The sequence below is a fragment of the Quercus suber genome, unplaced genomic scaffold (assembly GCF_002906115.3).
Source record: "Quercus suber isolate HL8 unplaced genomic scaffold, Cork oak 2.0 scaffold_41, whole genome shotgun sequence".
NCBI lineage: Eukaryota > Viridiplantae > Streptophyta > Magnoliopsida > Fagales > Fagaceae > Quercus > Quercus suber.
Genome location: NW_027069506.1, coordinates 1,241,140 through 1,257,795, shown reverse-complemented (window position 1 = coordinate 1,257,795; position 16,656 = coordinate 1,241,140). Strand labels below are relative to the sequence as shown.

The 16,656-nt window shown below is 33.3% G+C and overlaps 2 protein-coding genes across 2 annotated transcripts; one reads left to right on the top strand and one right to left on the bottom strand.

Moving 5' to 3' along the window:
* Positions 1 to 729: 729 nt before the first annotated feature.
* On the bottom strand, positions 730 to 4,363 carry LOC112029599 (probable nucleoredoxin 1). Its single transcript, XM_024062280.2, has 4 exons — positions 4,107 to 4,363; positions 2,461 to 2,940; positions 1,889 to 2,368; positions 730 to 1,670 (listed from the first exon to the last, which is right to left on the bottom strand). The coding sequence occupies exons 1-4, from the start codon at positions 4,224 to 4,226 to the stop codon at positions 1,008 to 1,010; spliced, it is 1,743 nt and encodes a 580-aa protein (XP_023918048.1). The 5' UTR covers positions 4,227 to 4,363; the 3' UTR covers positions 730 to 1,007.
* Positions 4,364 to 13,322: 8,959 nt separating this feature from the next.
* Positions 13,323 to 14,075, top strand: LOC136066625 (uncharacterized). Its single transcript, XM_065771276.1, has one exon. The coding sequence runs from the start codon at positions 13,323 to 13,325 to the stop codon at positions 14,073 to 14,075; it is 753 nt and encodes a 250-aa protein (XP_065627348.1).
* Positions 14,076 to 16,656: the final 2,581 nt, after the last annotated feature.

Below are 16,656 nucleotides of genomic sequence, written 5' to 3'. Positions count from 1 at the left end.
TCTAGGGTTATGAGAAAAGAAACCTTACATAAATATTTCAACATAGGCCGAAAATCAGATCTGGAAATTTTGATTTCGTAAGTCCCTTTCTGTCGAGCTTCTATCGAGTTTTAACATTAAATCTTGATAGAAGTCTTTTTGTTGAGATTGCTGTCGAGCTTTAATGAACAGCTTTTCTTTACTTATTTCTTGGTCAGATCTTCTTTGCTTTAACACTTGACTTGAACTCTTATTTCTTGAAGTACTACACCATTCTAGTTTTACCAAATTACAAGTAAAGTGTATTTGATTAAAAGATTTGCCAATTACATAAAAAAATTTCCCTAACAAAAGTAATTGATTTGATTGAATGTCTACAATGACTTGATTGAAAAATATAAATGCACACATTTAGGAATCTTTTTCTTAGGCTGCATAGCTACAATTATACTACCCATTTTTTTGAAGTAATTGATTTGATTGAATGTATAAAATGACTTGATTAAAAAATGTTAAGTGCACACATTTAGGATTCTTTTTCTTAGGCTGCATGGCTACAATTATACGATTGTAGCAATTGAATATTTCATGTCAAGGGAATGATGAAATTTGATTATCATGATAATCTCTTTAAAATAATAAGAAATTTGATTAATTAATTTGAAACTTAAAAAAAGTTTAGTTGTATCCAAAAAATGAAGAAAAAAAAAGAGAAAAACATAATACACTAAAATGATACATTATATCACATTACAAAATAATTATATATTCATTTATTTCCAAGAAACACGTGGATTTGCGAATAGAGTCTAATAACTTAAACCATTAGCACTTCCATCAGTATGCATAATAATTTTTAGGCTGGCACTATATACATGAGAGGCCATTATAAGTTATAACCACAATAGCACTCTTAAAAACTTAAAGACTTAAGACTTAAGACTTACACCACAATTCACAAGCAAATAACTTAGGAAAAGGAAAGGACACTAAAGATAAAATGATCTCAAATTTAAGATACGGTATTATTAAACTTTGAAGCAGGTTTCTCCATCACAGTTCCATCCTTCGTGGGGATTTTCTTCCCCCTTGGAATCATCATTGGCTCCTTTGTCTTCTTTCAGGGCACACTTTGGATGAAGATCAAAGTCACACTCATCACAGTAATATGACCAGACTTGTCCCTCCTCACCACACCCATCACATGTATAAATCCTACGACGAGCAAGCACAAGCTCATGCTCCTCATGGAGTTTGAGTTTCAACTTCTCAGGCCACCCCTTTGCCAACTCCACAATTTGTGCCTCAATCTCCTTCAACCGCTCATCAGTAAAAGGATAGGCATCAGCCCCATGAACCATTATAATATCTCGAGCTTCTTTTGTGACAGTCTTGCCACTTGGTCCAATGGCTACAAGCAGAGGAATGCCATGGACCTTGAAAGTACGACTCAAGGATGCCTTCCTAGGATCACCCAAGGGAAGCGCTAGCCACGGCATTCCTGAAAAGAATTCATCAAAAGAGGCTTGGTCTCTGTCACTAGAGATGAAAATCACTTCAAAGGCATCATCCTTTGCCTTGATCTTGTGGTATGCATCCATAAGTTTTGGTAGAAAGGCGCGACATGGAGGGCACCAATGTGCTGAGAAGTAAAGTAGGATGTTCTTTCCCACTAAATCTGTTACTGGAATCTGGAAAGGTAAACAAGTGATCAAATTCATTTTAACAGGATGCAAACTTCTCTACATAGCACATAGAATATTGCATATAAACCAAGAACTAAATACAAATATTTCCACTGTTAGTGGGAGGTACGAATTCATTCGTCATCACAACAGTCGGACTAAATTATCTGACATAATCCATAAGCTACTATAAAGTTTGCAGCATTGAATAAATCTTAGGTTACCTTGACTCCATCTTTTCCAATGACAAAATCTTGATCTCCTGAAACCAAAATTGACTCCAGGGTTTGAGCTTCCTGTTTTGCCTTCTCCACCTCAGCAAGTTCTGTGAACCTTTCTGGCGTGAACGGGTATGCCAGAACCCCATGTTCTTCAATTGCTTCAGCAACATTGGATTGAAGAGTCTTCCCATCTGGCCCTATAATAACCAAAGTGGGGAGGGTTGCGAGCTCAAAGTACCGAGCCAGCTTCTGACAGCTCTTGTCCTTGACAGGTAGTGCAAACCAACGCAAGCTTTTGAAGCCTTGATTGAATGATTCCTCATCCTCTTCAAGTGGTATCAACACAATCTCAAAGTTCTCTCCCTTTGCTTTCAATTTTTCATAAACCTCATCAAGTTTTGAAGTAAAATCGTCACAAGCCTTGTACGAGAACAATGAGAAATACAGACCTACTGTCTTTCCTTCAAGCTCAGAGACAGGCACCTTGTATATCAAGAATAAATACAGGTTAGGGGAGAGGAATACTATATTTCATGTTAATGAACAAAATAACAAGTAACATCAAGAAAATTTACCTTCTTTCCATCAGATGAAATGACGAAGTCACGTGAGCGGGATACCAAGATAGATCTCAAGGACTGATTCTTCCTGGCTGCTTCCTCTTGATCTTTCAAATCTTTGATCTTTTGTTGTGTGAAAGGGTACGCTTCAATTCCATACTCCCGAATGATCTCAACTCCATTGTCACTCACAACTTTCCCCTCTTCATCAAGGATTACACAGTGGGGTATGCCTCTAACCTTAAACAATTCATCCAAGCGATCACGTGTCTCTGAATCTGAAAAAGGGATTGCAAGCCATGGCATCTTGGAGAAGTACCCTTTGAAGGACTCCTCATCTTCATCACCCGAGACAAAAATGACCTCAAAATCACCTTTTGAAGAGAGTTCATTGTACACCTCAATTAAAATTGGGGTGAATCGGCGACAGGGGCCACACCATGATGCTGAAAAATACAATGCCAACTTCTTCCCCTTCAAGGTCTCAATTTTAACCTGCAAAATTCACAATTCAAGAAATGATTCCCTCTTAACTCGTTCCATAACATTCATCCTAGTACAATACTAGACTACGGTCCGTGGAACACTACATACAATCAAAAAGGCAAGTTTCAGAATATTTAAATTAATTTTAACAAATTAATCATTCTAACACCGTTCATCCAGCCGCTTACGCTCCATTGAGTTCATCATTGGTTTTGATAAATAAGCTGACAACTCTTGTTCTTAAATTCACACACCCCCCCCCCCCTCCTCCAACCCACCCAAAATAACCTATTGGCAATTAAAAAGCTTCATCATTTGTTAAATTTACTTTCCATAGAAACTTATCGAACTTTTAATAGGTTTTTTCAGACATCATTGTTTTATGAAGTTATGTAACAATGGGACCAGAGACCTACAGGAACTACTAAACTGAGAAATATGATGTGGATGTACTGACATATACCAAAGAAATAAAATCACCACAATTTTTTCTGAAAAAATTCCACTTGTTAGCTGAATTGCTTTACTAATGGAAAAAATTTCACCTAAACACAATCTTAATTTTATTTAGCAGCCTTAGTTTATCCAAAATATACAAGTTACTTGCAAGTAAAAAGGAAAAAAAAAAAAAAAAAACTTAGTAAGTATTATAAAATACAGGGGTCTACTATACAGCCCAAGATCTTCACAAAAGAATTTCATGAATCAGCCATGGTTATGTTCTTGCTCATAAACTTTATTTTTAATTAAAAACACTGCAGGGCATATAAAAAAACTAAGTAAATTTAAGAAATCCAAATTTCACCAATACTATTCCAATAAATTTTTTTTTTTTTTTGAAGTGAAAAAAAGAGAGTATGAAATCAATGCTCGCTAAATTATAAATGACAAGTACGAAGGAATCGCATCAAAATCATGAACTGATTATAAACTAAATTACTTATTACATAGGAAATAAAACCAGCAATCAAAGCCAATATAAACTCTTCTCTCTTCCTCTCTCACAGACCATATTTTCCCGAGAAAATCACAGGAAAAGTCCCATCAACCAGTTTCCTTTGTTGGATGAATAAACCAATTTGCTTAGCCAATCAGAGAGGTGTTAAAAAAAAACCCGCCCATCAATAATCATTCAATGAAAAAAAAAAAAAAAAGTTGACAGAATCAAAAAGTACCTGATCGCCGTTGTTGCGGACAAGAAAGTCTCTATCAGAAGAAGAGAGTAGCGAGCGAAAGTCGTGAGCTTCGTCGTTGATCACAATCTCGGTAACGTTTTCTTCAACACCATCTGCCATTTTCTCTCTCACTGATCAGTTCTTGGGGAAAGCGCGTGAAACTAAAGCGAAAGATGCAGAGAGCTATATGAGCTTTGGTATTTGTCTTATGCTTTGCTTATTTGAATTCTTTGCGTGAGGGACCGTGTAAGAATATTCGTTTTTATAGAACGCTCAGGTAAGTTCCAGAAGCAAAAATGTATTTTGGTTTATGAAAAAGAAAAAGAAAAAAAGAAGATAAAGATAAGGCAAAGACTTATGGAACTTTCTTAGTCACCAAGGCAAAGATGCCTAATTTCATTTAATTTGTAGTTTTGCGTAAGAACAACGTCGGAAAAGAGATTTAATTTTTTTTTTGATAGGGAAACACAGATTTAATTGACAGTTGGACAAGGATGATATTTTATAGCACTGTTATTACACATCGGTGTGTATTGTGTGGACGCTAACTAAGGGTCCGTTTGGTTCCCGTAAAATATTTTCTGGAAAATACTTATTTTCCGGAAATGCTATTTTTCGGAAAATGAAAATATTTTTAAGTGTTTGGTTGTGTTATTGAAATTGTTATGGAAAATATTTTTATGTGTTTGGTTCTATTAGGAAAAATGCTATTTTCCTACCATTTTTTCACAATTTTCGACAACCAATTCCGGCAACAACAACAACACAACAGCAACAACAACCACAATAGCAAATTCCAGCAACAACAACACCACAACAACAACAACAACAACAATCAGTTCATCAAAAAAAAAAAACAGCAGCAACACAAAACCCACAGAAAATCCACCGTCCACACCACCGCAACGAAAAAAAAAAAAAAATCAGAGGAGGACGACAAGATCGAGAGGGCGGCGCCCTGGTTTTGCGGTTCAATCTCAATCCCCTGATTCGGCCTAGTCCGGCCCAGAATCGGGTCGATCTCGATTTTGGGAGATGACCCACCACCGTTTCTATGATCAAATCCTCTCTCTAAATCAAACCCAGCACTATGGAAGCACCCTTCACTCTCTCCGGCTTGTCTGGGAATTGTGAACTCGACCCAGCTTCCATTTTAGCGTTCTTTTTCATTTTTCTCAAAACAAGATCGCGATCGAGACGACGATGAGATCGAAGATGATGATCTGACCCAGAGGAGGACGGCGCGATCTCGGCGCGATCTCGCAGGCACGAACTTGGCACCGTGATCGCGATCTTGGCGCGATCGAGAGGGCGGCGCGATCTTGGCGCGATCGAGAGGGCGGCGCGATCTTGGCGCAATCGGTGACGAAGGAGGCGACGAGATCGGTGACGACGGAGGTGACGAGATCAAGGACGAAGGAGGCGACGGCGACGAGGATGGCGATCTGACCGGCGAGGATGTGCTTCAGGTGGAGTGTGCTTAGGCTCTCTCTCACACTCTCTCTCTCTCTCTTCGTGCTCTGTTTCTCTTTTCCGGAAAATTAGATTTGAAGTGAAAATGGAAGGTGAATTCGTTTTCAGCCTTGACCACTGGTCAATGGAAATTAATTTCTAGAAAATGCGTTTTCCATGCACAACCAAACACCTGTAAATACTGAAAAGCATTTCCGAAAATGTTTTTCACCCGATTCAAACGCAGCTAAGATGAAAATCGTGTTTTCACTTCAGTTGAATGGTAATTTCAAAATGGATCGAAATGATCGGAACGGCACGGAATGGAGTGAAGTAAATTGAATAGAATGAAGTAAATTGAATAGAATAAAATGAACTGAAGTGGACTAAATAGATGGAAATAGACTAAAATAGACCGAATGAATCAAAGTAGACCAAAATAGATCGAATTTGGCAAAATTGACTAAATTGGACTAAATGAACCTGGATTGAAATTAACCAACTAGTGAGTTCGAGTTAAGTCAATTGGTCAAGTCTCTGATGGTTCTATAAGAGATCCGAGGTTCAATTTCTGCCTACATTAAAAACTGATTAAATAGAATAAAATGAACTGAAATGGACTAAATAGATGGAAATAGACTAAAATAGACTGAATGAATCAAAGTAGACCAAAATAGATCGAATTGGGCAAAATTGACCAAATTGGACTAAATGAACCTGGATTGAAATTAACCGACTAGTGAGTTCCAGTTAGGTCAATTAGTCAAGTCTCTGATGGTTCTATAAGAGATCTGAGATTCAATTTCTGCCTACATTAAAAACTTATTAGTGTTTTGGTCTAATAATAAGAGTTATTATCAAGATTCAAAAAAGAAAAAAAAGAAATTAACCAACTAGACCAGATTAGATCAAAAAAAAAAACTATGTTGATGTGACACAATATGAGCGTGACAAACAGGAGCAGCTTGTTAGTCAGGGTGTTCAAAAAAAAAAAAAAAAGGTTAACATAGGTTATTTGTTATAAATATGGTTTCAGAACTCGTTTTGGTTTGCTCATCAAAATAGAATTTTTTGGTATCAGCCTATTTTAATGTACCGTTTGACTCTGTTTCAGGGTTACCCCCCCCCCCCCCAAAAAAACCCATATGTGCGCGCGCGCACACACACACATACATACAAATCATATATATATATATATATATATATAAGTTCAAGTTACACATTTTTTAAGCCTTAGATTTCGAAAAGATCTAATAGTAAAAAAGAAAATATCGTCATTCTTTACATCATTAAATTCTTACCTAATTAATAGTATCCTTATTATCTCTCTTTATTAAATATTTCTCTGTGTCTCCTTTTTCTCTCTCCATTTTCTGATGCTTACCTAATTGATTTGCAATGTGATCTATAGATGGCAACATTTATCTTTTAAAGTTAAGTTCTTAACACATTCTTCCCCACAAAAAAAAAAAAAAAAAAAAAAAAAAAAATTGCGTACTATGTAACAACCATCTTTTGTGCCTGTCTAGAGTAGCTTATCCTTAGGCTTCCTCCAGCTTAAAAGGGATTTGTTTAATAACCTCTGCTTCTTCAAGCCAAAAAATTTTCCTCAACTATTGCACTCTTCGATCATGCATAGTCTCCTCATTTATCAATTCATTAACCTTGGCATTTGGATTTAGCATCACAGTAGGTGATTGAATTTTTAAATCTTAATTACCAAAAACGTTGCATTACTTGTGGTGATAAAAGTAAAAAATAATGGTAGAAGTTGAGTACTTGACATAATCACATAATTTAATTTTGACGTTGCCTCACTTTAGTCACTTGTAAGTAGCATCAGACAACTATAACAAGACCAACTTTAAATAATAATAAAAAATCAATTTAGATGGATAGAAGAAATAATGAACCCGAATTCTGTATGAACAAAAAAAAAAAGGGTCCGGCTTATGTCCACTGGACATGTTAGATCTTGGATACATGTCCACTCTTGGACACGTGTTCAAATCTTGCCGTGTCCAGTGAAAATTTTCACTGGACACAAGCCGTGCCAAAAAAAAAAAAAAACACCAATACATACAAAGTAAAGAATGAATGAACTGCAACCCCTGGTGAGTATCTTCATAAAAAAGATGAGAAAAGCGATAGAGGTTTTGTTAGGGGGGGAAAAAAAATCATGGAAAGTGGAGCTGTGGAGAGAGAAAAAGGAGACACGTAGAAATATTTAATAAAGAGAGATAATAATGATGCTATTGATTAGGTAAATATTTAATGAGGTAAAAAATATAATATTTTCTTTCTCTTTCGAGTAATGTTATAATCATAAACTATTTTATAACATCTTTATAAAATATTGATGTGGTTAACCTCTTATTGGTTTTTATTTACGCTTACTATTAATATTATCTTTTTCATTTGCCAATAATCGTTCACTACATTAGCAGTTTGTAAAATATTTTGTATCTTTAGCATTATTTTTTTCTTTTTGACTGTTAAATCTTTTGGAAATCTAAGATTTAAAAAAGGTGCAACTCTTGTAGAGTTACACCAAATGTAACTTGAATCCATCTCATATATATATATATATATATGGTTGTATTCAAGTTACACATGATATAATTTTAAGTAATGTTGCACAACTCAATATTTTTTAATTGGATGTGAATTTTGACAAATTAACCATTAGATTACATTATATTCATATATTGTTTATACTTGCAAAATTTGAAAGTGATCAAAGATAAATAGCCATGTCATTGATCAATTATTTAAATTCAAATTTTTGTAATTTAAAATAATGTATTAAAAATGAGTTTATAGATCGAATGGTAAATAACAATTAATTGAAATGAAAATTAGAATGAATATTAAGAATATATAAAATATGTAATTCAACAGTGAAATTTTCAAAATATAAATTTTATAAAAAATAATTAAGTGGTGTAATATTATTTAAAGTTACATCAAATGTAATTTGAATTCAACTAAATAATAATAGATTTAATATAATTTATTTTTAAAAAATCTCAAATAAAGTTAGCATATTGCTTTATTGTTGTCAGCAAACATTTATTATTGATTTTTTTTTTTTTTGGGGTAAATAAAACTATTATGTGGGTTAGTACTAAACAAGAAAGATTCCAACGACTACTTACTCATTTTACCCAATTCCCAGGCCCACCGACACTGAAAACGCTTCACCACGTTCAATATTTGTAGAGTAAAGCAATGCGAAGTACACACAAAAAATCTCACCATTTTTGACACAGTTTACCAAGTCGCTAGTTTTGAGTGATAAAAGTGTAAATTTACTATTTGACCTCCACACTTCACAGTTTACTATATGGCAAGTTGTAACAAAAATTATTAATTTTCTTTTTTTTTGGTATCACTAACTTTTTTCATATTTTTACTTTGTCATCTGAGTCTCTCATCTATGAAAATATATATATTTTTTTTGTATCACTAGCCTTTTTCATATTTTTACTTTGTCATCTGATTCACTCATATCAAAACTTAGTAAATGATAGACACGTATAAAAATCAATACTCACTAACAAATGTCTTTTATTTGTTAATGAAGTAGTTATTTTTTATTTATATGTCTCATATTTATTGAATTTTAATACTGTAAACATGATACCATTTGATACTAAATACCTTCTTCTCATCTACCCTTTTTTATTCTTTGTTTCTCTCATCTGGTAAGTGGGTTCTTCGTCTTCTCCATTCTCTTCTTCTAGTTCTTCTATTTTTATTTTCCTCTCATACGACATTTTTTTTTTTTTCTCTTCAATTCGTTATAATATTAGTACAAAGTCATACGACATTATTTGTTTGTTTGTTTGTTTTTTTTTTTTTTTCTTCAATTCGATATAATATTAGTACAAAGTCATACCAGCGTTGACCGAAACACCTGCATCTTTTAACTTTTTGCCTCAGGTAAGTTCCAGAAGCAAAAAATTTTGGTTTGTGAAAAAAAGAAAAAGAAAAGGCGAAGACTTTTTGGAATTTTCTTAGTCAGTAAGGAAAAGAAGCCTATATTTCTCATTTCATTTTCGAACTAGCTGTGCGCAGGGAAAACGTGGGAATTATTGATGTCATTGATTGTGGGATGAGGATGACACAGATTGTTCATAAAAATAAATAAATAAATAAATAAAATAAAAAAAGAAAAAAGAAAAAAAAGGATGACACGGATTTTATTTCATTGGTTATTACACATTGTGTGTACGACCAGTGTGCTTTAAGGCAAATTATTACTTATCCAGTAATTTGATCGAAATTTGAATTATATATTTATGATTTGAAATTGATATTTTATCTATGTAGGTTAGCTCAATTAGATTTTCATAAATTATGTCTATTAAAAATATGGTTAAATATATAATTTTGTTCTACTTTTAAGTCTCTTTCTTTTAAAAACACAAAAAACATAAAAATACAAAATCAAATAAGATTAAAAAATGGACTCTAGTTAACTCAACTAGTAATGTCTTTGATAGTTGAATAAGAAATCTGAAATTCAATTCCTGCCTATACCAAAAACTAATTGGCATCTTGGTTTGATGATAAATAAATATTATCAGAGCAAATGTAATAGGTTGAAAATCTCTATAAAAAAAATAAAAAATAAAAAGTAAAAAAGAATCTAACGAAACACTTACATCATGGGATTTCAAACCACATGTATGCAACTTAAATTTTGATCAAATCTTAGGTGGATAAAGTCTTAAATTTCAAATCACAGATAGACAACTTAAATTTCAACCAAACCACATGTGGGTAAGTTGTAATTTACTCTTTTAGTTAAATGGTAATTTTAAAAGAAAAAAAAAAGTTAATAGATGTCCTAAGGATATTGATTTAGGATATAATTTTAGAAACTTTTTATGGAAAAATGAAAAAAATAATTAATTTTTTTTACGACTTTTTATATGTCTCATAAAAGTGATACAAAACTTTCTTAAAATGATTTATTAACAATTACCTTAAGGCACCCATTAACATGACCAGTCTCAAAATTATATAACTTCAAAATTGACAAAAGTGGATAAAATGGAATGAAATGGACCAAAATGGATTGAATTGGACTAAATACACGGAAATTGATCGAAATGGACAGAATGAATCAAAGTGAATTGAACTAAACCGAATAGACTAGACTGGGTCGAAATACTACGCTGATGTGACTCAATATAAATGTGGCAACCAAGGGCAGCACTACGTGTTAATCAGTGTTCATGACCTACAAAATAATAATAGTAATAGTAATAATAATAATTGTAAGGGTGTAGCTTTGGTTCCTGAGCCTAAAAGATAGAAGGATTCAAATTCAAAGAGCCCAACACAATAAATTTGTAGAGAGTAAACTTAAAAGTTAGGCCTCAATGGATCGAGCAACACGCATAATGGATCAAAGATATTAAAAAAGCAAAGAAAGACAAGTTTAAAGTAAGGAAATCATTCCTCAGCGAATTTCGAGGAGAATGATTCTTGAATTTAGTTCTTTTGGACTTGGATATAATTTCAGTTCTTATTGCTACAGTGTGTTCTCTATAGATGTTTTGATCCCTTCTTCCTAGAGGGTCTTTTACATTATATAGTTCACTTTAGATGATCTTGACCCTCCATTTATTGATCCTCCAGGCCACTACTTGAGTGCTTGTCCCATCAAATATTTTCCTAAGCCCTTGTGAGTTGGGGCAGTCAAGGCAGCATTGTTCAAAGGTCTTCTCCACATAAATGCAGCTAGGAGGTTTTGTGGGATGCATTAAATGTGATGGTAGCCACCACCCCTTCTATCATGTTAGGCTAACCCCTTATCTGAAACTCTTTTTCTACAGTATGACCTCCTCTGGTAACATGCCACTAACATGGCTTTACTGTCCGAGCGTGTGACCTCCTCGGCACGAAAATGAACTCATCAGCCATGGTTATGACACGTGGCATAAGTACCTTATTTAAATTCTTGAGCACTCTAAAAAAAAAATGCATGAACACCTTTAATAAAAATTTAAGCCTCCAAAATCTTGGCCCGCTTAAGGTTGGACAAAAAAATTGCTCAAACAAATACAGGTAAGCCCAACGCCTAAACAACAACACAAATCAGCCTTAAAAAAAAAAAAAAAAAAAAAAAGATTACTTGTCCCCATATCCACCATCAATCAACATTTTAGGCTACACATATTCTTCAAAATCTTTAACATCTCTTAGGGTCCGTTTGATTGGAGGATTGGAAAAATGAGAGAATAGAAAATTAGTAAGAGAATAGAAAAAATTTGGTTTTCCCTCATGTGTATTTCGTTGGAGGGGTAGACAAGTGGGAGGGTGGAAAACTTTTTTATTTGATTGGAGAGAAAAATGAAAGGATGGAAAATGTAGTTTATATAAGTTGATTATTATGTCCTTGTTATATAATATATAAGAATAAAGTGAGGAAGAGGAGTAGGTGAGCGCAATAAAGTGAGGGTATTTGTGTAAATTATATCATTCAACATCTTTTTTCCTTAGTTTTCCTCCCAAATTAGGAGGACAAAAAAATGTGGGCCCAGATGGATTATTTTCCTCCCCATTTTCTGTCTTTCTTGAACCAAATAAGAGAAAATGCCATTTTTTTCCTTATTTTCTATTTTTCTTATTTTCACTCCAACCAAACATACCCTTACTCTCGTCTATACAGCTAATCTTTTAAAGAAACTTTCGGATTGTAACCGCGACGTGGTTGAGAAGTGATCCACATCAAATTTTTTACTTTATGAGCCACATTGTGTCTAGACTTTATATTTTTATTTATATTTTTTTATTCATATTTATATTTATATTTATATTTTTTATACTGCAGCACTGTGTTTCAAGAGTCAAAAGAGTTGTGTGGCTGGTGACCAATACCATTTCATTTGGTCTATTTCTTTTTTCTTTTTTTTTTCTTTTTTGAAACCGGTCTATTTCTTATTAAATTTTCTATTCATCAATTTTTTTATTAGTATCTTTTTGTTATTTGCTATGATGCAATCTATTTATTTATTAAATTGAAACTTTTGTAGTTAACATCGAAATTTTGTAAACAGCATTTTATGAGTGTAATTGGTAATGCTTTCATTTATCACAATTCACACGGAGAGCATGCTTCACCTTTCTAGGCCAGTCCATTGCCATTTTCTCTGTGTTTCAACCTCAGTATATGCTCATCAGTTCTCCAAATTTTATATACTTTTTAATGATACATAAAATGTTATATATAACTTTTAATAAAAAAATTATATTCTTGCTAACTTATCTCTTGAATTTTAATTGAGAATTTTTTTTTTGTTTTTATTTTGGTACAATAAAAATTATATATATTACATTTGTGAATTGTGATTGTCCTTATAATAAATGAAATTATGATTATAAAATACATTACTATTTATTAAATTAGTCCAAATTGCAATAAATAAATTTAATGAGACTATCTTAAAAATATTATTACATGCTATGCGTGGGTCTGCAGCTGGTAATATTTAACAATTAAAGATAACAACTTAAAACACAAAACTAAATTGCTTCAATCCCAAAGTAGAATTCTAAAAAAAAATAAAAAAGTTATATTCTTTGTAAAACTTCTCTCTCCTAGGCTCTCAGTGGTTTGTGGAAAGTAGGAGCTTCTAACTTGCGTTCTTCGTAAGATCCAAACCCCTCAACGCTGTCAATCTTTGATTGTAGTAGGGGATTCTTTTTCTTTTTCTTCTTTTTCTTCTCATCTTTCTTTTATACCAAGAAATGGATACAACATTGGAGGAACTTTGGAAAAAATTCACTCTTTTGGAGGAGGAAAAAGGTGTTTTATCAGTTAATGCTCAGGATGTTGCACGATCAAAAGAACATGCTCAATTCAGCATTCTCTTCAAGTTGCAAACCAACAGAGAATTTAATAAGGAGGCTTTTAAGTCTACCATTCAACAATTATGGAGAGGCTCTCAACGAGTATCAATCAAAGAGGTGGGGAACAACCTATTTTTGGCAATCTTTGATACGAAGAAGCACATGAATGATATTTTAGACAGGAGTCCGTGGTCTTTTGATAAGAGATTGGTTATGTTGAAGCGGTTCACTAATGATGTTAGCCCAGAAAATGTCACATTTCAACAATCCCCCTTTTGGATTCGGGTTTTTAATATTCCAATCAAAAGTATGAATGCAATAGTTGGAAATTATATTGCTAATGAAATTGGCGTTCCTCTCTTAGTTGATGCTCCAAAAAGTGGCCTAGCATGGGGACCCTTTCTTCGTATAAGGGTGGATATAGATATTACTAAGCCATTAATGAGGGGAAAGATGGTACAGGTAGAAGGCATGGAGAAAGGGTGGGTGCATTTCAAATATGAGAGACTTCCCATTTACTATTATCGGTGTGGAATTTTGGGACATCAAGAGAGGGAATGTCACAAGTCCAAAAAAGGGTGTATTACTGTAGAGGAAGATGATTTTCAATTTGGGCCTTGCTTACGGGCTGTGGCTCCTAAGTCCAATTAGGGAAGAAGTTCATTCAGTAAAACAAAACCAAGTGAGGCCGAGGAGAACATTGATCTGGAATCTGATGATGAAGAAGGAGATAGGCACCCATCTCCTACTCCTCGCCGGCAACAGATGCCACTGCCGAGTAGCAAATTTTTTGATGATATCATTGTAGCTAACTCGTTGGAGGATTCTACGAAGGTTTCTGCAGAAATTTTGGGCTGCTAGGTAATCCCACAATCTCTAAATCTTATCTCCAATTCAAATACTAGATTAGATTCCCATCCACCTAACCTCGAAAAACCCTATTCCCTTTCATCTTCAAACTCTAACTAGATAGAGAAGCCAAAACAGAGAACCCCAGAGAGAAACCCACCCATTACGGAAACCATTTCAAAGAATATTATCCCCAATCCTTTGAAAAATGATTCCCACCCACCTAAGTCCGAAAAACACACTTCCATCTCATCCTCAAAAATTATCTGAACAGAGAAACCAAAACAGAGAAACATGGAAAGAGTCCCTTCCGTCTTGGATACTAACCCAAAAAATCCTATCCTTAATCCCATGAAAAATAATTCACCCAAAAATATCTCAACTCATGTGAACCCAACTCCACTTGGACTGGATGATGATGCAATCCTTCCTGAAACCAATTACAGTTCAGAGAAATTAAAGGGTACAGAACTTGGAATTTTAAATAGGGAGTGTGTAGTTGAGGATATTGAAATGGTTTTATCCCCAGATAGTTGTGGGGAATTTTCGGGACATACTAAAACCAATCTTCATTCTTGGAAACGGTTACTAAGGAATCCAAATCCCAACCCAACTTCTGTTGATTGTGAGAAACCTATGCTCCAAACCCACATCAAACGAACTAATCCAAATTCCTCTTTAGTTGAATACCCGAGAACCAAAAAACTAGCAATTGAAAATCCTGCAGGGGATACTAAAAAAAAAAAAAAAAAAAAAAAAAAGATTACTTGTCCCCATATCCACCATCAATCAACATTTTAGGCTACACATATTCTTCAAAATCTTTAACATCTCTTAGGGTCCGTTTGATTGGAGGATTGGAAAAATGAGAGAATAGAAAATTAGTAAGAGAATAGAAAAAATTTGGTTTTCCCTCATGTGTATTTCGTTGGAGGGGTAGACAAGTGGGAGGGTGGAAAACTTTTTTATTTGATTGGAGAGAAAAATGAAAGGATGGAAAATGTAGTTTATATAAGTTGATTATTATGTCCTTGTTATATAATATATAAGAATAAAGTGAGGAAGAGGAGTAGGTGAGCGCAATAAAGTGAGGGTATTTGTGTAAATTATATCATTCAACATCTTTTTTCCTTAGTTTTCCTCCCAAATTAGGAGGACAAAAAAATGTGGGCCCAGATGGATTATTTTCCTCCCCATTTTCTGTCTTTCTTGAACCAAATAAGAGAAAATGCCATTTTTTTCCTTATTTTCTATTTTTCTTATTTTCACTCCAACCAAACATACCCTTACTCTCGTCTATACAGCTAATCTTTTAAAGAAACTTTCGGATTGTAACCGCGACGTGGTTGAGAAGTGATCCACATCAAATTTTTTACTTTATGAGCCACATTGTGTCTAGACTTTATATTTTTATTTATATTTTTTTATTCATATTTATATTTATATTTATATTTTTTATACTGCAGCACTGTGTTTCAAGAGTCAAAAGAGTTGTGTGGCTGGTGACCAATACCATTTCATTTGGTCTATTTCTTTTTTCTTTTTTTTTTCTTTTTTGAAACCGGTCTATTTCTTATTAAATTTTCTATTCATCAATTTTTTTATTAGTATCTTTTTGTTATTTGCTATGATGCAATCTATTTATTTATTAAATTGAAACTTTTGTAGTTAACATCGAAATTTTGTAAACAGCATTTTATGAGTGTAATTGGTAATGCTTTCATTTATCACAATTCACACGGAGAGCATGCTTCACCTTTCTAGGCCAGTCCATTGCCATTTTCTCTGTGTTTCAACCTCAGTATATGCTCATCAGTTCTCCAAATTTTATATACTTTTTAATGATACATAAAATGTTATATATAACTTTTAATAAAAAAATTATATTCTTGCTAACTTATCTCTTGAATTTTAATTGAGAATTTTTTTTTTGTTTTTATTTTGGTACAATAAAAATTATATATATTACATTTGTGAATTGTGATTGTCCTTATAATAAATGAAATTATGATTATAAAATACATTACTATTTATTAAATTAGTCCAAATTGCAATAAATAAATTTAATGAGACTATCTTAAAAATATTATTACATGCTATGCGTGGGTCTGCAGCTGGTAATATTTAACAATTAAAGATAACAACTTAAAACACAAAACTAAATTGCTTCAATCCCAAAGTAGAATTCTAAAAAAAAATAAAAAAGTTATATTCTTTGTAAAACTTCTCTCTCCTAGGCTCTCAGTGGTTTGTGGAAAGTAGGAGCTTCTAACTTGCGTTCTTCGTAAGATCCAAACCCCTCAACGCTGTCAATCTTTGATTGTAGTAGGGGATTCTTTTTCTTTTTCTTCTTTTTCTTCTCATCTTTCTTTTATACCAAGAA

Coding starts and splice junctions, on each gene's coding strand:
- LOC112029599 (XM_024062280.2), bottom strand. CDS start 4,226: ATGGCAGATGGTGTTGAAGAAAACGTTACCGAGATTGTGATCAACGAC. Junction 2,941..4,106: donor TCCGCAACAACGGCGATCAG/GTACTTTTTGAT, acceptor TGAATTTTGCAG/GTTAAAATTGAGACCTTGAA. Junction 2,369..2,460: donor TTTCATCTGATGGAAAGAAG/GTAAATTTTCTT, acceptor TTGATATACAAG/GTGCCTGTCTCTGAGCTTGA.
- LOC136066625 (XM_065771276.1), top strand. CDS start 13,323: ATGGATACAACATTGGAGGAACTTTGGAAAAAATTCACTCTTTTGGAG.